Source organism: Megalops cyprinoides, chromosome 10, assembly GCF_013368585.1.
Source record: "Megalops cyprinoides isolate fMegCyp1 chromosome 10, fMegCyp1.pri, whole genome shotgun sequence".
In the NCBI taxonomy this organism is placed as follows: Eukaryota; Metazoa; Chordata; class Actinopteri; order Elopiformes; family Megalopidae; genus Megalops; species Megalops cyprinoides.
Genome location: NC_050592.1, coordinates 17,422,558 through 17,445,442, shown reverse-complemented (window position 1 = coordinate 17,445,442; position 22,885 = coordinate 17,422,558). Strand labels below are relative to the sequence as shown.

Below are 22,885 nucleotides of genomic sequence, written 5' to 3'. Positions count from 1 at the left end.
AAACTAGTCTGTAATAACAATAATAGTTAAATAAAATAAAACAACTTCATTCATTCATTCATTAAAAATGTTTTAGTTTCATTCACAGAGATAATCTCCACTTAATCAACCACATATGGATGAAAAAAGGCTAACCATAGTTCATTTACAGAATAAAGACTATCAAACATTTCTATCTTGAGTCCTCTTTGCCTATTCCACTATCAGCAAGAGTTCTACTTTATCTACATCATGTGAGAACATACATACACGTAATTACAATAGCAAATACTCAAAATCTAGAAAAAAATAATTTATATTTATATTTATACATGTATAATTTTATGCATATAGGTTTTTTATATTGCGGATTATATTAAAAACAGATAAATAAACAATACTTGGGTCCCGACAGACAGAAGACAGAAAATGCCTGTAAGAGTCAATGATGACTTTTGTTTGTGCCTTTAGTAATGTCATACATTTTGATAAACTACCTTTAAAATATGGCTTCATGCACTTGTATCTCTAGTAGCTAGCTTGTACCTTGTCTGTCTAACTATTGAAACCTGGTCATGCAGCACTTCTAATATTGTTGACTCCTTATATGGTAATTTGCTTGTGTTGTACTCTGCCTCACTTGTAAGTCGCTTTGGATGAAAGCATATGCCAAATGAATAAATGTAAATGCTCAATTTCAAAGCCTGCCAAACAGGCAAAGACGTAAAAGGGTGGGAAGATTATTAGACTGGAACCACCAACACAAAGGAAATGCTTTATTCTCACAAATATGTGAAGTACACATCTGTCCTGTTCATGTTTTATCATAACCAACTGCAATCGCCCTTTTCAGTATACCTTAGTTCCCATTACTTCCCAGCCTTGAGGAAAAACTGGTTTTCAAAGTGCAGGTTTTCATTAAACTTCATTAATCAGGTGTTAACAAGCTTTTAAGTGAATACTCACCTTTAAGTGACATCTCTATAATTAATCTGAAATAAATTCTTTGTGAACAACATGATATTGGAGATGTATTTATGCAAAACTAAATATTTATTTAGTATGTACCCTGAACAAATTCAGGTTAGCCACCTATATTAAACTCATTAAGTTGTTAAATTTGAGTATGTTTCTCTACAGCCAATTTATTCAATGTGTCCAAATTAATATAGGCAACTTACAGAGACATCTTCATTTGAAACATACTTCCAACAAAGTGTACCTGTAACAAAAAACTTTAGAAATAAATAACATTGTTTGAAGAATACTAACAGCAGACCTCGTCACGTGAATTTCAAATCAAGATCGGCATTCAACGAATGTCAGCATATACAGTGTTCCCCCAGGGCCAGGGAGGGAAACACTGTCTGTGGTGATTCAGCTGCATACCATATGGAGGCTAGCCATGCACTAGCTACCTACCACCAGTCCTGCCTGTTATTCTTCTTTCATTGAGTAAGAACTCTGCTAGCTATGCTACTATCACTTCAGTTGTGTTGATGTACACCTACCAGACAAACTAAATCTTGGTAAGCAATAAATAATCAGTAAAGTGCTAATGTAAATGCATAATAAAGAGCCAGTTATAATATGACAAGTAGCCAATGTGTATGGGGCTAAAACAACAGCAGCTGACAGCAAAGCCATGCAAAATTGATCAGGAGCAGAGAATAGGAGTGACTCAGTGAAGAACTAATTACCTACATATGTTGATAGCTTAAATCCTCCAAAGGATACAAAGATTTTTTACAAAATCTGAATGGCAATCCACTGATTGTGATTGTGAAAGGACTGCAGCTTCAACATTGTTTGCTTCTTTGGTAAGTTAGTTACAGAAACAGTTGCCATTAATTAAATATATGCATGTTTAAAAAGGCTTAGTAAGGCACAGAATATTCCAGTGGAGTGGAAAACACCAATCAGGCAACGTCCTTGTTACAAGCTCAGTGATGCTGACTATAAGATAAGATAAGACAGTACCAGTACTGAGTACTAATCCAAAAAGGAATTTGCTTTGTCATCAGTCAAGCATGTGGGAAATCAGAATCACACAACATGAAACAACAGAACAATAAAAAATGCAGGTACCATGTATTCATACACGTAAGTGTAAATTAAAGTACTGCGCCAATAAAATAACATATTGAAAAATGACACAAAATGAGCTTATTGCACTTATACTTATTGCGCTTACTAGGTAGCACAATTAACCACTGCCATATCCTTTTAGATGTTATCTACATTTCAGTGAGAGACCTGAGCGTTCACCAGGGCGTAATACGCCCCCTGTCTGGCCATCAGCTGCGCATGTGTGCCTTGTTCGGTGACCACCCCATTCTGGATGACTGCGATGATGTCTGCGTTCTGGACGGTGGTCAGGCGATGGGCGATGACGATGCAGGTGCGGCCGAGCCTTGCATTGTCTAGGGCCTGCTGCACAATCTGATTTCAGGGAGGGAAAAGGAAGACTTGACCCCACAGGAGACATGACCAGCATGTTTTTTGTTTTTTTCTTAGTAAATGACTTACTGAAAGTAACTGGATGTATCTTGCATAAAATACATTGACAGAGGTGCGTTCAAATTCGGCAAACTGAGGCAAACGTTCCAGGCGAACGGGTTTTCTTTCAGCTTTTAACTTCAAACAGTTCTGTGTGGACATACCAAATTGTTCGGTCTTCCTTAGCCCAGCGCCCATGTCTGTTCGCCGAGAACTATTACCTCAGACTGTTTATGTGCATTCGCAAACGTTCACAGTGAACTCAAAGCAAACAGAAAACTGCTTGAAAATGTTCGCAAACGTTTTCCTTTGTTTGCTAATTTGAACGCACCTCAGAGCTAAGGCTTCCATTAAAGCAACCTACAGCTGCAGTGTCTGACTAACAGACTGCAGCCAGGAAAGCGGCACACTCATTCCCAGAATTATGCAATGCTTACGTAAGAAACTTGAGAAATTCAACTGTGTGAATGGACAGTATCTACAATGTAAGCTATGTTAGTTGCCTTGGATAAAAATATATATATCTGACAGAACAGGTCTTCTCTGACCTTCTCACTCTCTGTATCAAGCGCAGAGGTGGCCTCATCCAGTAGCAGGACTTTGGGCCGACGGACCAGCGCCCGAGCAATGGCAATCCGCTGCTTCTGTCCCCCTGAAAGCTGGGTGCCTTTGTCCCCGACTCTGGTGTTATATTTCTGTGGAAACAAAACATTACATTATCACAATGCTTGTTTGGTTGGGCCAGGCATGCATGCGTGTTAGGACTGCTGGCCGAGTTCCCCCTGCCAGCCACCAGAGGGCAACAGAGACTCATTTCATGTTGATTGAAATCAGGTGTGCACAACCTGTTGCATTCCATGCTGGCTTTGCACACTTGCACCCCGTTTGTTGATTGCCCCTTTGTGTATATATACACTGTCTATTCTTTCCTTGTCTTGTGTTCTTGTTGCTCTTGGATTTTCTCTGGATTCAGTTTGTCCTTTCTATATTTTTGGACCTTGCTCTTGCCTTGTATTTTTGTACCTTTGCTGGATTTTACTGTTTCCATGTATAAGATCTCCTGGCTATTTTTAACTAAAAGACTGGACATTCCCAAGTAAAGCCCTGTTTTTCTCCAGGATGCCTGTCTCTCCTTGCACTTGAGTCCATCCATAGCCATTGTTACAAGAGGTATGCAGTTTGGCTCTATGTCAGTAACTCTGTCCAGGTCTGCAAGGAACCTGGGGGTTGTATTTTATGACCAGCTAAACTTTATCAAGCACATTACAATGACTCACCTAATCACCTGAGACACTACCACTTACAGCATTTTCTTATGTTTTAAACTTTGCTTTCCTTTATTAAAAAAAAAAAAAAAACAATTGGTTTAATGCACTCTTATCTCTAGCAGCTAGCTTGTACCTTGTCTGTCTAGCTATTCAAACCTGGCTGATGGCAAAAACTGAGAGGCTCCGGAGGAACAACTTCCCCCAGGCCATCAGATTCCTCAACACGGACATGCCCGCCACACTAATCTTAAACACATACTCTTGACTGAAAGATGTGATACTTTCTAGTTTTTATTTCCATTATTCTTATTCTTATTGTACATGTTTTTACTCTCTAGTTTTTTATTCTTGCTGTACATACTTTTCTCCTTTTATCTATTTTTATCTCTGCTACTTTGCACAGTCTGAGTTGGACCAGTTGAACACTTCACTGCAAGTTGTATACTTTTTATAACTGTGCATGTGATAAAGTTCTTGTTTCTTATGCAGCACTTCTAAAAATTGTTGACTCCTTACATGGTCTTACTTGATGACATAACCACTCTTACACCCTAAGCATTGCACAATACCTGCGCTTTAAAAGATCCTTAATCAGCTCTTGAGGAATGCTGGTGTTATTCTAATCTCTTTCCCATTAATCATGAGTCACACACCTCTGGCAGATTCTCAATAAAGTTGTGGATGTTGGCACTCTTGGCAGCTTCCTCTATCTCTTCATGAGAGACAACACGGCTATTGTCGCCATACTGGATGTTTTCAGCGATGGTGCAGTCAAACAAAATGGGTTCCTGGGACACCAGGCCAAGCTGGTTGCGAAGCCATGCAAGGTTCAGCTTCTTAGTTTCCTTTCCATCCATGTACTGCAACAGGCAAGAAAATAGGTGCCACATTCATCAAAAGTGCACGAGGCAGATACAAGACTTTAAAAGAATGTTCTGTCCCATTTAAATGTAGTACAAAAAATGAAGAGCACCATTTAAGTATGCAACAAAAAAACACAACGCAAAAAAGAATTAACAAGGGTTTTTATAGACTAAGACTAACATGTATTAGTCCCCAAATATTAGTTTGGGGACACTAGTCCAGCATGAGGACTGATCTTCCGAGAATTTATTCAGTGTCAAGACCACTTCCCTGCACAGTTGTGCTGTACCTGGAGGTTATTTAAGAGGGGTACATGGTGGACAGACAGAGGGGGCGCACGCGTGCTCACCACGTGTCCAGAGACGGGGTCATAGAAGCGCTCCAGCAGCTGCACTGAAGTGCTCTTCCCACAGCCACTCCCGCCTACCAGCGCCAGGGTCTGGCCCCGCCCCACTGACACATTCAAGCCCTGCAGAACCTTCACATTCGGTCGGGTTGGATACACAAAGTGGACCCCGCGGAACTCGATGTCACCCACAAAGTTGGCCTAAAAAAAAAAAAAGGAGGAGCGGCAATCAAGAGGAGAAAGGAGCCTCGTTCTACATAACTCCCACAGCTCAAATAAATTGCATTATTTAATGCCAGTATGCCAAATGACAGCAGAAGCAAGGGGTTGATTATGAGTGGGGGAGGTGCTCGTCAGATGTGTGCGCCACTCACTGGTTTCTCTCCTTCCTCACTGTAGATGTCAATCTCTGGCTTCCGCTCCAGCAGGGCCAATATCCTCTGTGTCGAGGACTTTGCTTTGGCAAAATCCGGAGCGAAAGACGAGGACTGTCCGATACTCATGGCAGCAAAGACAATTACAGAGAAGACCCTAAAAAGACAGAATTCATAATTATGACAACGAATAGCTCAGTTTGTAATAATAACAATTAGGAGTGAGCAGAGAACTTGTGCATTGATCATTGGGGTGGTACTCAAAAAATCACAAATCAGACAAACCAGACATACACATCCAAACATGTGTTTGTATTTACAGATTGATAACAATGACTGAGATAAACAGCAGAGTAGTTACAGTAAAGGAGTACTTACAGGAAAACATTTTCATACTCAGTGTGACAGTGAGCAATCAGCCAAGCACCAAAGCGGAAGACTGCAGCGTTGACAAAGTAAGGTATGGCTTGAGCAATGGCAAAGGTCAGTCCATAGATGGGTGCTTTCAGCAAGCCAGCCCTGGAACAGCCAAATTCAGTGTTTGTCAGGAATGGATTGCATTTGGGCAGGTGTTGCAGTGGTTGCATTACATATTTACATTTATTATTCATACTGACCTAAAGGACACCTTGACCTTTTCTCCAAAAATTTGTTTACCATGCGATTATCATTTAACATCATCTATATAATGTCTCATCTATATTATTTATCATATTATCTATATCTTATCGGAAACTGATCTACATCTTATTGAAGTTTTCTGAAAGAAGTCAATAAGAATGAATTCCACAGAAAGTATTCTGTTTCATTGGATGGATGTACCAAGACACATAAAGTCAATGATGCCTGCAAGACAGATTTGTGAATGCTTAAAGTGACCACGAAAACATTTCCCCCGCATTTCATTTTCTCCAGAAAAGGTATGTATACATTAAGCCTGTTGCTTCCAGGGTAAAGGGTATTCATGTTAGGCTTCAGAAATGAGTCAGAGTCTTATCATGACGTTTTAATTGAATGTGTTTTATCAGGGTTTAACTGGACATTTGTCACAAATGAGTAAAATCATTACCGGTATGGATTGCTCAGGCTGTCAGTGAACTTCTTAAAGAAGACATCCTCCCGTGTCAACGCCACAACTGTCCTGAAGTTTTCCACTGTTTCAGTGGATATCTGCACAAAATAAAATACAAGAGATAACTGCTGACAGAATCACACTATGTGTGCTCAATAACAATGACACTCTACACTCTCAGAGTGAGCCAACCAGCCTATTTACATTTGTTTTATAATGTGCTATGAGAGGGTGGGTCATATGCAAACTATTGGATCATATCCTAGCCTATCATAAAACAGTATTCCTACTGTACAGCCCTGCTCTTTGCTCCAGTTGAGTCACAAAACACACAATCCAGATTAACCAGTTTGGGGCTCATAAAACCAGTCATCCTTTCATTTTCCATTTTACAAAACAGCCAGGTCAAATACCTTTTCCAGGACTCCTTCCGTGTGTATCACATTTCAGCAGATTTTATATCTGCATAAATGTCACACAGAGGTTGTGGTTATGAAATGTATTTCATAACATCTTCCTGCTTCCTATGTGTGGTGTTGCAATAATCCTTAGAAGGAAGAATTGTTCTCCAAAATGCAACCATAGAAAGAGGAAAGGCACTCATATGGCCCTTTGTCCTTTAACACACCAGTAAATTTGTCATACCTTTCCAGACAGCTCCAGCGCACTCTGGTCTTTGGATGCATGTCCAGCCATGGCCCTCATCTGAATGACGTTGGCACCTGTGAGGAAGGGCACACAGGCGAGGATGAGGAGGGTGAGCTGCCAGCTGTGGATGAAGGCCACAATGACAGCAATGGTGAGACTGCAGATCGCGTTGGTGGCCAGGCCAAGTCTGGATCCCGCTGCCTACAGTGGGGAGAGAGAGAAAAGCACTGAGACGAGCCACATTACCCTCATTCAGGCACTGTGAACATTATATGACCACCAGTCAATTAAGGTAGCTCTCATTTCCTCATCATACTGCAAATGTTAAAAAGACGGCATTGTGTCTGGAGAAATGCACAGGTGTGAACCTAAACAACCTATAAAAAATGTTATGATTCAGCCACTGGGATTGGTCGAAACTACTACACATCAAAACAAAGTATGACTCCCTTGCAGGAAATTGATATTGAGCCAAATCTTCAGAGAAAATCAAACCATTCATACACACACATTGATTGATAGGTGGTTACTCATTTCAGGGGCAGAGAGCCCAACCTGATGGAGATGCTTCTTTCTTTTACATCTGTCACAACTCAGTTACTTAACAATGTAATTGAATCAACTGCCCACTTAACTGAAATCAGGAACCATGTCATGAAGGGAGTCAGTGTTTCACCATTCAGACAGACTGCAAAATACTACAAGACCAAAGCACTCTAAGAGGAAGGTTGGCTACACTTGACTACACTGGCACAAAAATACACAGTGTATTTTGGTGCTGGTGCGATCCTGATTTCTAAACAGATGTGAAAAACAATAACTTGGACACTCACCCCTTTGACCAGAGAAGCATCAGTGGCCAGCTTGGTGGTTAAAACTCCCACGGCATTACTGCTGTCATCAAACCAACCAATTTCCTAAAGAGGAACATATGGGGATACACAACGTGATCTTCATGTTATTAAAAAAAACCCTTCAGCTTTGAATTTAAAAATTTGAATGCTAAGTCAGCAATTATGTTTATGTCCAACTGGGGTGGAAGAGGTGTATTAAACAGCTTTCTATACCTGTCTCATCATGGCATGGAAAGACTGGCTTCGCAGCCTCATTGTCAGAATCTCTCCAGATTTACCAAACATATAGCCCTGAAACAGTAAATTAACATATTTCAACAAAGCATAACAAGCATAACACGTATTTAACTGTACAAATGACTCACGTCTTACATAACATCATTTACGTTCTTATCCAGGTAAATGGACACACCTTAAATTTTATATTCAGAGTATGGTCCAATTATACAGCTGCATATTTAAGATAATGTGGAACTGTTTTACCTGGATAAAACATAATGTAATATAAAATGCAATATAAAAAACTGTGGGGGAAATTCAGGTACCTACTTAGCATAGACCTGCAAAATTATTACATTTTATTACATTATTACTCCTTTACCCCTTTAACTATAATACAAAACACAACAAAGTAAACAGTCAAAAATGAAACCTTAACTGCAAAAAAAGGCTATTTCTATTTATTTTATTTATTTATTTTTTACAGAGCCAAGACAGGAACGTCAGAGCATTGAAGTCTGATCTGATTATCAGTTTTGGTAAGTCACAAACCTGTACAAAGTAGGTCACAAAGGCCACTCCACCAATGAGAAGGAAGAGCAGTGAGAACATCAGTGTCCTCTGACGTTTCACCTCAGGGTCAATTTCAGCAAACACCTACAGCACCAAAAATGAACATTTACATACGTATATACTGGGCAGCTTCAGAAAGATATGTAAACTGGAAATGTAAGAACTGAACTACTCTTGCAAGACTCAACACAGATTTTCATTCTCACTTTCTCTGCTAGGCATGCATGTGCTCAAAATTAATTTTGGTTTAGGTGAAATTCAGATTTCGTACCTGAAAAATAATACATTTTTAATATTTACTCATACGTATGTATGTATGTCTATGTATGCATGTATAGGTGTGTGTGTGTGTGCATGTATGTATGTATGTATACACTGTATGCATGTGTATCTGGTTAAATGTAAGTTTCGGAACTCATTCTTAAATACCATATTCACTGATAGATACTCCTGATTCATTAGCCGCCTCCTACTACTCACACCAATGATTTTAGCAAACAGGATGGCAACACAAGGATAAACAGCTCCTCCCACTAAGCTGAAGAGCGTTCCGATCACCAGGTATGGCCACTCAGGCTTGTTCAGGGCCAGGATCCTGCCGAAGGACACTTCTGGGAGCACCTCCTGAGAGAGACCACACAGACAAGCTATGTCAACCTACTTTACTTTTACAATATTACTGACACGTCCAGCACATATTGATGCCTAGTGCATGCAAGGGCAAATCTATGAAAAACAGGTCAGCAGTGCACCCTTCTGCTGTTGTCTAACATGCATGCATAACCTGAGTTACTAATATTAGTTTTATGCTTCCTGGAAAAACAAGGAAATAGGTTTCAAGAAAAGTTTTATTTGTAAATACCATGCACACACCACCATGCACATACCATCACAAACTGGATGGAGCTACCGCGTGTCCTCAATCTCTGCTTGGTGAACCAATCAAGCAACTTTGCTCGTCAAAGCAAAACACTATTGTTGATCCAAATAGCTACATCTGTTTCAAGGTTTGTGATGACTCTCTAACCGATCACTCGCACGCACCATAGCAATGGCTGCACCTTTTAGCTTCCTTTTAAATTTAGTCAATAAAAAACAAAACTCTGGATTGTTTTGTGGCTGGATGTACTGAGCAGGTACCCGGCCAGGTCATACTTATGATCATGGCCATGTTTTACCTTTTTCTCCTCCTTGGCGGATTTCTTCGACCTTCTGGATTTTTTCTTGGTTGATCTCCGTCGGAGGCTGTTTCTGACACTGTTTGTCCTCTCAAGCTCGCCATTTTCTGACACTTCCTGGTTTTGATGTGCTTCATTTTCTTCTTCGGATGAGTCATCGAAAGTGTCCCCCTCACTGGACTCTTTTTCAATGTCTGTGTTACCTGAACTCTAAATCATTTAAAATGCAATGAAACAGTTAGCACCATTGGGTTTACTGTGTTATCTCTATTTCCATAATTTGGATTTGACAGAGCAAGGAAAATAATTGAGAAATTGACTCCAATTAAATGCAACAGGGGCAAGTCTTTTAAAAATAGAAAATGATGTGAAAGTACTGACAAAACACAACACTACCTTACAATCACAACTATGCTGTTATTTAGGGACTTCTCACTTAGATCAATATGGCCACAAAGTGTGCTTCTGTGTCATTGAATGAGTTTGAGTGAGTTTTATTAATCACCTCATTTTGATGAAAAAAAAAATATTGCACTAATGTAGTTCTAAGGCTGTGTTCACACGTTGCGTCTTTTTTTGATGAAAAACACTGGCCAGAGCATTTTTTCAAGTAAAAAAAATGCAGGCAGCGTTTTTTTTTTCCAAAAAGTTGTTGAGAGCGTCTTTTGTTGCCATAACAACAGTAGCATGTACAGTAGCATGTTGTTAGCGATCTAGCTGGCTATACATTGTTGCAGAGCTAACATTAGGTAACAGGCTAGTTTTGCTAACAACAAGCAGTAAACACAAACACTTTCCAGAAACTCCATCCAATTTGACTCCAGACGGCATCTTTACGATGAATGTTATGATACTGTTTAACTGTCATGTTGTGCAGTTCACTGTGCTCAGAAACTAGCACAATTAACTTCTCCACCGCTACCTTCTCCATCTCCACCTGTGATTGGTCAGCTGTCAAAAAAGCGCTTGACGTAGGGTGTTGTTTTTCTTGTTGAACTTTTTTCAACTGAAAAAAAACGCCCTGAGCTGCAGACAAAGACGCTGGCGACGGCGTTAAAAAAAACGCTCAGGTCGTTTTTAAAAACACAGTCTACTCCATAGGATTATTCTGTAAAACAGTCGCTGAAAGCTTCAAAAAAGACGCTACATGTGAACACAGCCTAACTGATGCTTTGAAGGAGTCAGCATTTCATTTCTGAAAAAAGAAATGAAAAGTGTTCCTACTTCTGACATGTACCTGCTGCATGACGAGGGAGTAGTAGATTCCCTTCAAGTTCATGAGTTCTCTGTGTGTCCCCAGCTCCGCAACCACACCATTGTCGAACCCAGCGATGAGATCTGCCGTCCTAATTGTCGATAGGCGGTGAGCGATGACAATTGTCGTGCGGCCAGCTCTTGCCTGCCCACAAGATTTCAAATGAGCATCATGCAATTGTTTCAATTTATATCTCACAGAAAGGCTTTTTAGTAAAATGACTCCAGCTTGCCACATTTTGATTGGATAACAAAACTTGTGTAGACAATTCCTTTGCTATAGTGAACACTGCTACGCACAGACAATACTTGTGTATTTGCCCTGGTGGTCAGTCCCACCTTGTCCAGTGCTGCCTGTACGATGGACTCGCTCTGTGTGTCCAGTGCAGATGTGGCCTCATCCAGCAGGAGGATCTTGGGGTTTTTGACCAGCGCACGGGCAATGGCGATCCTCTGTTTCTGCCCCCCACTCAGTTGGGCCCCCCGCTCCCCCACCATGGTGTTCAACTTCTGTCTCAGCCAGAGAAAAGGTGAAGCGTCAGCATGCCATCAGCATACATCTGTCTCTCTGTGTGAGGGAGTTCTCACTAAGAAACACAGTCAACAGGCTGAATGAATGGCAACTGTCCGTGATCAACCTGTGTCACAACAACCCAATGGTGATCCAATTGTAGTAGCCTCAAGAACCTCACTCAATTTTCACCTTATATAAATACAGTTTGGACAAATACAGTTGGACCCCATCTTAACTGAGATAAACAAATGAAAATTTAATGCACTGATGATGATTTTATTCATTTGCTTAGCACGTGACCTGATCCATGGAGACCTGGGTTAGCTAATCTCCACATATTCCCTTTTCTCAGCCCGATTTTTCCACGACAGCAACATGCTTGGATTTGAACCTCAACAACCTCACAAACCCAGGTTCATAACCAGTGCTGTACTGATGTCCTGTGTACTCACGTCTGGGAGCTTGGAGATGAAATCGTAGGCATTGGCCTCCCTGATAGCGCGTTCAATGTCCTGGTCAGTGGCGTCCTCGCGGCCGTAGCGGATGTTCTCGGCGATGGTGGTGCCAAAGAGCACAGGTTCCTGACTCACGATGCCCATGTTCTCCCGCAGCCACTTCACGTTGAGGGAACGGATATCGTGGCCATCCAGCGTGATCTGTCAGGGAGCCACATCACAGTCAAACAGATAGCCACAGTGCCCCTGAACATTTTTAATGCTGCTCTCTTACAAAGGTATCAAGGTAAAGGTATCAAAGGTAAGAAGTGCATCTAATTAAACTTTTAAAGTAATATGAAGAAAAATTAAATATTTGAAAATGCACCAGTGAGACCGTGTTTAGTTTGGCATATCAATGTGGCACGTTTAGTTTGGTATATCAACGAATGTCAAGAGATCAGTCGATAGAAAGCTCATGTATAAATGCCAAATGCATCCAACTACTGTCCTTGGGGTTTATTCTTATATAACCACCTGAAGTTCCTCAGATCTAGCGAATATGCAATCTACACCACACACATAGGATTGTGAAGGACATGGTCAGATTAAGATTTATGATAAGACTGAAGATCATGATAACATCCATTTGCTTTGCAGATTCCTGTTTCATGTCTGGGCAAAGCTAATAACATGCACTTGTTGATCAACGATTTTCAGACTTGTTGTTAGTTTGTGACCTCTGACCTCTCACCTCTCCTGTGTCAGGGTCGTAGAAGCGCTGCAAGAGCTGGATGGTGGTACTTTTCCCACAACCGCTAGCCCCCACCAAGGCAATGGTCTTCCCATGGGGAATCTTCAAGTTCAAGCCCTGCAGGATCTGCCAGAGAACAGATCACAAGTGGAAACATGCTTCAAAAAGCACCACCGCCTTGATCAATCACAGTAGACCATGACACAGAGATTCTCATTAAACTTCATCTTTACTGTTTTTGCAATGATCTTGCACAGTATTATCATTTTAAATTATTTCATTGAACATGTAAGACTAAACAACTATGGCTAGACATTTGCAGGGTTGAACAGTGTCAAACTACTCTATTTTTATTTAGGGTTAGGATTCTATTTAAGGTTGCTTGGCAACATCGACTATAACATACATTAATTTTCAAACCCCTACTGATTTTATTCATGGATTTCTTGTGCATAAGAGGCCTTAGCTCTCAGTAGTACTAAGGGTTGGAATGTGAGAATGTAAAACCCTTGGAAAGGGTTTGGTATAATGTGGCTGACATTACTGTATCATTCTCATTTGGTATAATTAATTAATGTACTGCATGATATGAACAATTAGGATAGCGCATACTTGGTTCATCCAACTAAATACTTTTCCTGAGACTCATGTCCAAATACTTATGTGCATACAAAAAAACACTTTCAAGCTCCAACCATATCTAAATATATTAATTGGAGGTTACCCTAGACACTTTTTAAGAGAACAGCCAAAGGTTCTCATTCAGGTGCAGTCAAAGTGTTAGCACTGGCCCATATCATTATCATTGTTATGGTTGGTTATCAGTCTTAGCGCTGCACCTACCTTTGTGTTCTTTCTGGAGGGGTAATTGAAGTGGACATTCTTGAATTCAATATCACCCTTCACGCAGTCTGGTTTGTGGCCTTCCTTTGAACTGCTGTCAATTGGACGAGGCTGTGACACAGACAATTCGTGTGAACTGACAGGGCTTGCTCTGTCTGTTCATTGTGCCTATTGCGAATGACTGCATGATTTTTTTGGCGAGAGAATCATATAAGTTACTACCATATCGATTGTGTTGTAGACCTCATAGGCTGCACCCCGGGCCTTTGCTACCGCTTCCAGGTTTGGGGCTCCCTGGCCCAAAGAGAAAGCTCCAATCATGACTGAAAAGAACACCTGGGGAGAGTCAGAAACACACCCCTCAATTACATTTACAATCACCTTTACCTAAGAGGGCAATACTTAGACAGTTAATGATAAGCCAGTGCCCTATGCTTACAGTAAGAACTCTTCCAATGGAGTAGTTTTCTGGTTCATCAACAGAGAGTTTGGTTCCATACCAGAAGGCCAGCGCATATGTCCCAAATATTATGAATTGTGTTATGCCCATGGATCCATTGGTTGTGATGGCCTTCTTTATGCCAAAGTTTTTAGCTTCCACCAAGTTGGTTTCATATCTAAAAAAGATATGATTTTTATTATTCAAATTTGACTTATTCTGTGATAGCACTCTTCACAATCATACTTCAGGAGAATGATGTTGAACTATAGGTTATTCTGTGTTGTTCAGAATATGCAAAATAGGAACATTACTTTTCTACTGCTTTCTTCTGTCCATTGAAAGCCATTACTGTCCTAATTGACACAAGGATTTCTTCAGCCACTGCCCCAGCCTTAGCATATGCAGAAAGCTCCTTGCTGGTCAGGGATGCAAGGATCTGGAGGGAGGCAGGCATGCATACACCCACACATAGACACACACGCACACACAAACACACACACACACACATGCACGCGCAAACACACGCACATAGGAGTTAGGGTTTTTAAATGTCATTCACACTCATTTTTGATTGTTAAATTACTTATCTTCTAATTACTCAGTTTATGTGTGAAATTTCGCACGTTATTACCTTGGACCAGACTGCAGCAGACCCTGCCAGAAGGGGGCTGACTGCCAGGATGACCAAGGTGAGTTTCCAGCCGTGGATAAATCCAATAATGAATCCCGCCACAAATGAGCAGAAAAACTGCACAAATATGCAAATTTTGTCTCCCAGGCCATCATTGATTGTGTTAATGTCGCTAATAGGAACAAAAGAGAGAAAGAATATCAGCATTAAAACAATTCTAGACTGAAAAATTCTATGATAAAATGGTGGTATTAATTTCACGTGAGACGAAAAGAGCTTCATGATCGTGTAGTTACACGTATTGTGATGTTGCAGCAATCAGAGGTGTTTTTACAATTACTGTGTAGGCATCATTTTCACAGCTCAGTAGTACTCACTCTGTTAATCTGGTGTTTAACACACCAATCTGGTGTGTATCAAACCATTCCATTGGCTGGTGGAGGACGGCATGGAAGAATTTTGACCGAATCCTTTTAGTCTGTTTGGTGGCTGTTATCAGAAACAGCATCACCTGAAAGGTTCCAAGGACAAGTACTGCTGCTCCGATTCCCACAAAGTAATATGAGTGTCTGAGATAGAGAAACACACATTAGGCAAGTATTTCGATTTGAGTCCAGCATACAGATCCCATATGAATTGAAAGCTTAAAAAAGACTACGAGAAAGATGTCAGCAGTTTCTTTCATTTTACATTTGTCACCCCATGCGTATATCACATTGGAGACAGAGGTTTACTTAAATTTTTCATTCTAACAACTCTTAGAAGGTATGTGTATAGACAGCTGGCACACCCAATTAAACATATTTCCTGATTTAAATTGGATCATAGAAGTACTCTATCTATAGGTGCCTTTTATTATCAAATCCTCTGACTTAATGCAAGTAAATAAGTCAAGACAGTTATGAACTGAAATCACTGTTGTCAGCTTACCTGGTCATTGCAGCTTCAATATCAATCCCAGGGAGTGTGACACATTCTGAGGAATTTAGGAAAGCCAAAGTAGAATTGTCTGTGGAAAGAAAAAGCCATTTAACAAGTGTACCTGCAAACCTTATCCATTAGATATCTAAGGAGCCCACCAAGTGAGGGAAAAAATAGACTAACACCTGCTAAAGAACACATAGGGCTGTTCTCTTCAGTAATTCACTGAGATATTTCCAACCACAAAACTGTTTATTTTGTGTGTAAACCATTTAAGTCCCTGAATAATTAATATACCACATTAAAATACTATATCCTATATAGTATAAAAATAAAAATACCGTATTAAAAAATTGTAAAGTGGTTTGCTTTGCAGTATTTGTCAAACCCAATCTCTATGGAATTGAGAACAGCAAGAATAGCAAGAAATATGTTAAATTAGTAAGTACTTTTTCAGTTCAGCACTCTGCCTTAAAATGACACCTGTGCAGGCAGAGAGAGGTTGGAGACAAGCCTTAAAATAGACTTTCACCTGTCAGGTTGATGTGCTGGCTGCTCTGGACAAAGCTGTCCGTCATCTGTCCGAAGACGACTGTCATGAGTGGCAGGGCGACGCCGTGCGCCGCAGCACAGAGTAACCCCACAATCATCAGGATGATCTCCAGGGGCGTGGCATAGCGAAACTACACAGACGTCACAGACACAAACTCTGTCACGCAATGGGAGCTGATGGACACTGTTACCCTGAGCAGCAACACTTGGCAAATATGTACTGTGCCTTTAAGTGTATTTATACAACTGTGTAGAATTGACAGCGTAGCAGTTCCTGGGCAGACTGTAAAGCGCATTGCTAATATATTGAACAAAGGCTTCTTAATAGATCCAATCAATCATGGAACACTTTTAAATTAGAGAATGAAAATGTTGCTTTATTTGCTCTGTGCCTTTAGAGTGACTTGTCATCTTACCAGCTGGAAGAATCCAACTGTTTTCATAGGCTCTTTTGGTTCATCAGGTTTTTTCTTCCTAATTTATAAACAGAGAATTGCCTTTATAATGACCAATGATCAAATAAAAACATACACTCCTTGTTATGTTTGGGCAAAATACAATTGCTATCAGTGCTACACCAACAACTGGCTGTTTAAACTAGCATGATGATATTGAATTCACAGCAGTCAATACCTTTGTAGTGTTGTACAGGCTGTATGCAGAATACATTGGTCTTAACAGCAAAACTATTGGTTACACTTTATTTTGCAACTCAGAGTTAAAGAGCAACAATATGATACAATTTAGTACTATCACTATTTATCTGTGCAGTATTGCAGTACCCACTATGATACTGCACCACTGTGAGTTGCACAGGGAAGAGGTGTGAATTACACATACATTAGTGAATTAATTCAACATCACACAATTAAATGTAATTGATACTGCATAGCGATGCATTAAACAACAAGTAATAAAGCAAGAAGACATAACAAAAGATCATTTGTAAGTTTAGAATGATTATCATCGATTTATAAGAATGAATGGATTTCTCTATGATTGAATTCATTTCGGGTGTTGGTCTGACCCTGGGGTCTAATTTTTCTCCACTTAGCATGCCAAATATTCCATTGCCGATACATCATAGCTGCGATCAGAAGCATGCAGCGTCAATTTATTTCACCTCCGATCCGAAAGAAAGAGAAGAAAGAACGTGAATCTCCCGTCACCTGAACAGTCCCTGTCTCTTCTGTTTGGGGGGTGTTTCAACAGGGGGAGGAGGCTCCTCTTTGGGTTTCTCGTCCTGCACGAAAGCCAGGTTGGTGTACCCTTCTGGAAAGAGTTCTGAGAACAGAATCAGGCCGGGGTTATATTTTTTCCGTCGTGCGTATCCTTAATGTTGACATGCTGAGTTCTTGTAATACACTGCTGTTCTTTAGTTGTAGGAACTGTAGTCCAATGCATATTTAAACAGCACATCAAATATTTCAAACAACATATTAAATTATTGATTGTCGAGAGGTAGCACATACCATCCTGGGGTGTTGTTTGAAGTTCGACTACAGTGTCTCTCATTATAGTTCCGTTGCGTAGATTTACTCAGCTTCTGAAACAAACGCAGCTCCTCCAACTGATACACTGTATATGAATGAATGAATGAATAAATAGGCCTAAATGAATGAATAAATGAATACATACATACATACATACATACATATTTGTGTTACATGCTATTCTTCTATTACACGTAAAACATGTTTCTTTTACATATCTGAAGAGCAGGGCCAGGTACATTTCTCATTGTAAAAAACAAAACAAACAAAAAAAACAAAGTTGTTTTAAACGCACACGTCCATTGTTAACCTTCATTCGGAAGCAGTGGGCACTGTGTATAGTACTGTACATCACGATGCAAGTTAAATTAATCTACTTAAGGAACTGATGTGAAAGGATTGTTAAAGGGATTTTTGTTGAAAACACAAATCCTGATTTATTAATTCATACTTGAATAATTGACGCTAAAATGTAGGCCTACAAGGTAAATCCGCGTTTCATATATTTAAATCATTGTCACGTCAAAACCGAATGAATGGTATCATTCGTTTTTCAAACGAATGATGTGTGTAGGCTATTAAAACGCACTGTGAAAATACAACTGGTCATACTTATTTTATATTTGTTATATTTTACACAATTATTACATCGTTAAATAAAATGACACTTTTAAACTTTGAAAGCGCAAATGTAAACCGTTTTAAGAGCTATTTACATCTATTTTTATTCTCAGAGGCTAATTTCAAAGTATCCACTCGAAATGTTAGTAATGAAATACCATGACAGAAAAACGGCAAGCATTGCATTTTTTCCTTCTTTGAATAAATATTATGGCTCTGACTAATTAATAAAACTACAAAATCTACAAAGCAACCACAATAACGGCATACGCAACTCACGTGAAACGGTTTCCTGGAATTTAGGCAGCCTATGTCAGGTTTCTTGCGGAATCATTCCTCGAGGTGAGCTTGCTCTAATGAAACATGAGAGGTCCCTTAAGATCGACTTTTCAGTTCAGCGGTAGTTTATATCCTCCGCGCCATTGCTTGAAGTGTGACCTCGCCTCTTAAAGCCGCAGTGTCAGGTATCACCGCCGGTGGTAGCACCGATGACACTTGCCAACTACATCTGAAAGGAACACGTGACTAAAATACGACGCTCTGCTCATAAAGGTATTTATCATCGCGATTGGTGTATGAAGCACCAACTATACATATTTCTAGTTTTGTCAAAATAAATTATGTTTCCGAAACAGAGCAACATGAAAGTGAGAGGAAAGAAATAGGAATGATAATAGGTAAGCATTCTCACATATTTGCGAAAGATTCGGGACTTGGGTGATCCTTGACCCCTTGTCTGACATCTTGAATTGTGATGAAGGATGGCTTACAAAAAAGTAATAATATAAATATTTAAATTGCTTCTCAGGTTAAAACAAAAAAGGAATTGACAATAAAAACCCTAAAATTGGCTATCTGCTTTCATAACAAATCTTGCTTTTCTATTTGAAGCCAAGGGCGATATAATACATATGGCGATATTATTCTATATGTTTGCTTCTTCTACAATTGTGAAAGCGTTAGACAGAGGGTTTCTTGGTGCTTTATGTTTTGGCATAAATACAAGGTCACTCACCCATCATCAGGTGGTGAGTTAACGTAATTTAAAATTACAGATTCACTTAATGGCACATTTCTAGAATGCTGTTTAGCTAAACCACCTCTGCACTCGCTTATATTGGAGCACCAAGTTATAAACTGCATTCTAGTTCCATGTTATCTTTTATAACCTATATCTCGACCATTCTCACAACTTGGAAACAGGGCTTGAAAATTACGATCCATATTGGGCTAGAAACCTGTTGAAAAACACTCCAAACTGTTACCTTTGTTGCCCTTTCTGAATTTAAAGTCATGACCCACAATACTCTAAACTAGGAATGTTCCTGTTGCTGTTTCCACACCCATTTCCAAGCTCTCCAAATATGCCCTGTATTGTTTGAATGTATTGTAAATGTTTGGTACTGCCACTTGGCCAGGACTGCCTTTCAAAAGAATTTATCTAGACGGGACCTTTTTTCTAGGTAAAATAAATTAATGAAAATAAATGAAATCAATGATTGAGAAGTGAATATGATGCTTGCTGAAATTTAATTGGGTGCCCTTTGTGTAGTTTTATCCCTTGTGGAATTTATCTACTCAATTTTGTGATGACTACAGCTAAAGGTCTCATATTCACAGTCCTGCCTTGTAGAATTGTTTAGGTTCCATAGTCCAGTTCTTTTTAATTCTTCTCAAACAGGAGTCTATCAACTGCATCAAATTGCATCAGCAAATTGTTGTTGTGCAATTAATATGCTGATGAAACTCAGATTTCGGTGTGGCATTTCACAAAGTGCGACATTACAGGGTACAAGGTGTAGCATTCTATGTCTGGGGGAAAGGGGGAGGTTGGTGTGTGCGTGCGTTTGTGTGTGCCTCTGAGTGTGTGTTGGAGGTGATGCTCTCTGTCCCTCACTTTTCACGAGTACTGATTCATTCATCCACAACATAATAACGCACTTCTACCCACACTGATATTCAAGATTAAGTTAGTATTTACGGACTGGTATGTGAACTTCACACACAGTTTTGATTTTTTTTTTCCCCAACAGCAATGCACTCACATACCATTGACACATACAATATATTTCAACTTATGCAACCACAAAAAATATGAGGAAATGGATTTGGAAGTTCCTTTCTTAATGTCTTACTTGTCTGAACCTGAATGTTTCATTTGTATTACCTTAACTGTATATGCACACAGTTATTGTTAATATTGCACAATATTAGAAAACATAGCTGTGATTTGTATCTCTTGCATTTCAACACACATACTTAATGATGTTGCATCACAATTGAATTAATTTTCATTGAGGTTGAAAGTAAATACTATAAAGGAGAAAAATAAAACAATGTCTTTGGTTCAGAATTAAATCCAGGGGCAAAATTTACAATAGAAAGGGATTCAAATACAGTACTGTCCAAATAGCTTTCAGGAACTGTCATTGACTGTCATGTAATTAATCAAAAGACTGACTTGTCCATTGTTATTAGTGGTCAACAGACAGTTTTAACTGGTTTAGAGCCTCACCACATCCTGCTAAACCTATCCACATGGAACCTCCAGTCATCCTTGAAAACAGTTACTTCTAGAACACAGATGTACTGACCACAAGACCACAGATTGTACCTCTGAATCAGAACCTATGATTGTCTTGGAAAGAGTATCAGATTTAACACTTTAATTCTCTTTTATATCTATGCATGATATTTTTCATAAATTTATCTACTTATGATTTATTATCAGTAGATGAATCTACTGAACATATCATTTAAGAGTGTTAAATGTTTTTTTTATACCATATTTCAACATTTTTTTGGATGACACCTTTTAAGTAATGAACTCAAATGCATGAGACATTCTGAACTTTAGCCAGCTTCTCCTTTGTTGTTGATGCTAACCAAACCGGTTAGTGGGGATGTCGCATTTTCTCATGCAACTAAAGTGGATCTCTCACATAACTTGTGTGTGTCAAAGAAGGAAGGCCAGAGGTAAAAATCCCTAAGTGCATCTGTGTAGGTAAAGGTGCACAGGAGAGGTGGATGCAGAGTTCACCTACTCCTTAAAAACCTTAAGAATAATTCAACATTATTGACCATTTATAGGGATTTTTAGACACTGGCTGATTGCAATGGCAACAGATAATGAGTTACATTTTCTGATCAAAATACTAATTGTCTTTAGTCGTAGTAAAAGCTTTTACTATGCTTATTAAATATGGATGGTCTCATGTCCCAGGCTGTGGCTATACAACAAGTTTTGATATTTTGGGGAAAAAAAAACATTTGCATTAAAGGCCATTATAAATACAGGATATAAAAATAAAGCAGGCTTTTGTTAATACCAAAGTAAAACATGTGAATGAAATGTTTGCGAAATGTGTTTTTTTTCCTCAGTCATTTCTCTCTCATTGTTGCAGCAGACGGCTGATGATCAAGTTTTGAATCATCTCAAATAAACAGAACAGTTGATAAACTCTTTTCACCTTTGAACGTGTACAGGCATGTGAGTCTAGGAACGTGAATTATCCACATGTATATGGGACTTGAGCCAACCCTCATGCAAATCAACATTTTTATCACTCCAAGTACAGACATTTTCTTCTTGATGTTAATCCAGCCAATTTTAATCAGATTAATCAGATTAATCATAACCAATTATGTAACCAAACATCATAACAATACTTTGTTTTTCCTTGTAGACATATTCTGGACACTTATATTCAATAAAAGTTAAATTAGGGTTCAGTTTGTTTTTGTTTGGTTTTGTTAAGAGTGTTCAGTAGAGTGTCTTTATATGGAGTGATGAGTGCTCCAGAATGCAACTAGGATGCAACAACAGATAATGTATTAGACTGAGCAGTTTGCAAAAACATATTGATATTGTGATTGTGTGACATTATGAAGTAAAAGGTAGAAAACTGAAATTAACACAAAAATAGAAATGTTCCACACCATTGCTGTTTTTATTAAGAAACACTCTAAACATTATTACATCTTAAAGCACAATTTACAGGAATTAGAAATGATGTAAGAAAAATGAACAGAAACCAACAGAAAAGTGCATTTTATGTCACATGAATGCACCTTATTTCTCTTGACTACAGCAATGCCCTATACTCTACAGTATCAATTATTGGAATGAGGATGTTTTAGGAATTATTCAAAACCCTATATCTACATTTTCTAGTAAGCTCAGGATTTAGATGACATTAAACTAAGAGAAAATAGTACATTAAACACAAGAATGGCAGTTAGAAAATAAATGTTTCAGGTACTTAAAATGTCTACGAAAAAGAACTTAAATAATCCAAAATATACAACAAATAAATCTGGTTTCAAGAAAAAATAACTCAAAACGTTCAATAAATACAAATATTAGTGTTTGAAACAAACTTTCACAGCAGCTAATGTAAACAAATGTTAAAAGTAATTTCAAAAGACAAGCAGAAAGGGTGAGACCTCCAACAATCCTGGCAGATGAAGGCTTAGAGCTAACAGACTTCATTTACAGATTTTCAAAGAGTCAGATGCTACACAGATTCAATCCAGCAGATACAACCTAAAC

At 39.1% G+C, this 22,885-nt stretch overlaps 1 protein-coding gene across 1 annotated transcript; it reads right to left on the bottom strand.

Annotated features, from left to right (window-relative positions):
- Window positions 1–1,125: 1,125 nt before the first annotated feature.
- abcb5 (ATP-binding cassette, sub-family B (MDR/TAP), member 5) lies at window positions 1,126–18,719 on the bottom strand. Its single transcript, XM_036538069.1, has 29 exons — window positions 18,613–18,719; window positions 17,692–17,797; window positions 17,389–17,503; window positions 16,636–16,693; window positions 16,200–16,350; window positions 15,677–15,755; window positions 15,124–15,315; window positions 14,747–14,918; window positions 14,427–14,551; window positions 14,113–14,290; window positions 13,896–14,009; window positions 13,674–13,784; window positions 12,831–12,956; window positions 12,095–12,298; window positions 11,468–11,638; window positions 11,112–11,273; window positions 9,875–10,084; window positions 9,177–9,320; window positions 8,676–8,780; window positions 8,118–8,195; window positions 7,884–7,967; window positions 7,048–7,251; window positions 6,400–6,500; window positions 5,709–5,849; window positions 5,331–5,487; window positions 4,960–5,157; window positions 4,400–4,606; window positions 3,027–3,173; window positions 1,126–2,421 (listed from the first exon to the last, which is right to left on the bottom strand). The coding sequence occupies exons 2-29, from the start codon at window positions 17,732–17,734 to the stop codon at window positions 2,224–2,226; spliced, it is 3,975 nt and encodes a 1,324-aa protein (XP_036393962.1). The 5' UTR covers window positions 17,735–17,797; window positions 18,613–18,719; the 3' UTR covers window positions 1,126–2,223.
- Between the last annotated feature and the right edge of the window lie 4,166 nt (window positions 18,720–22,885).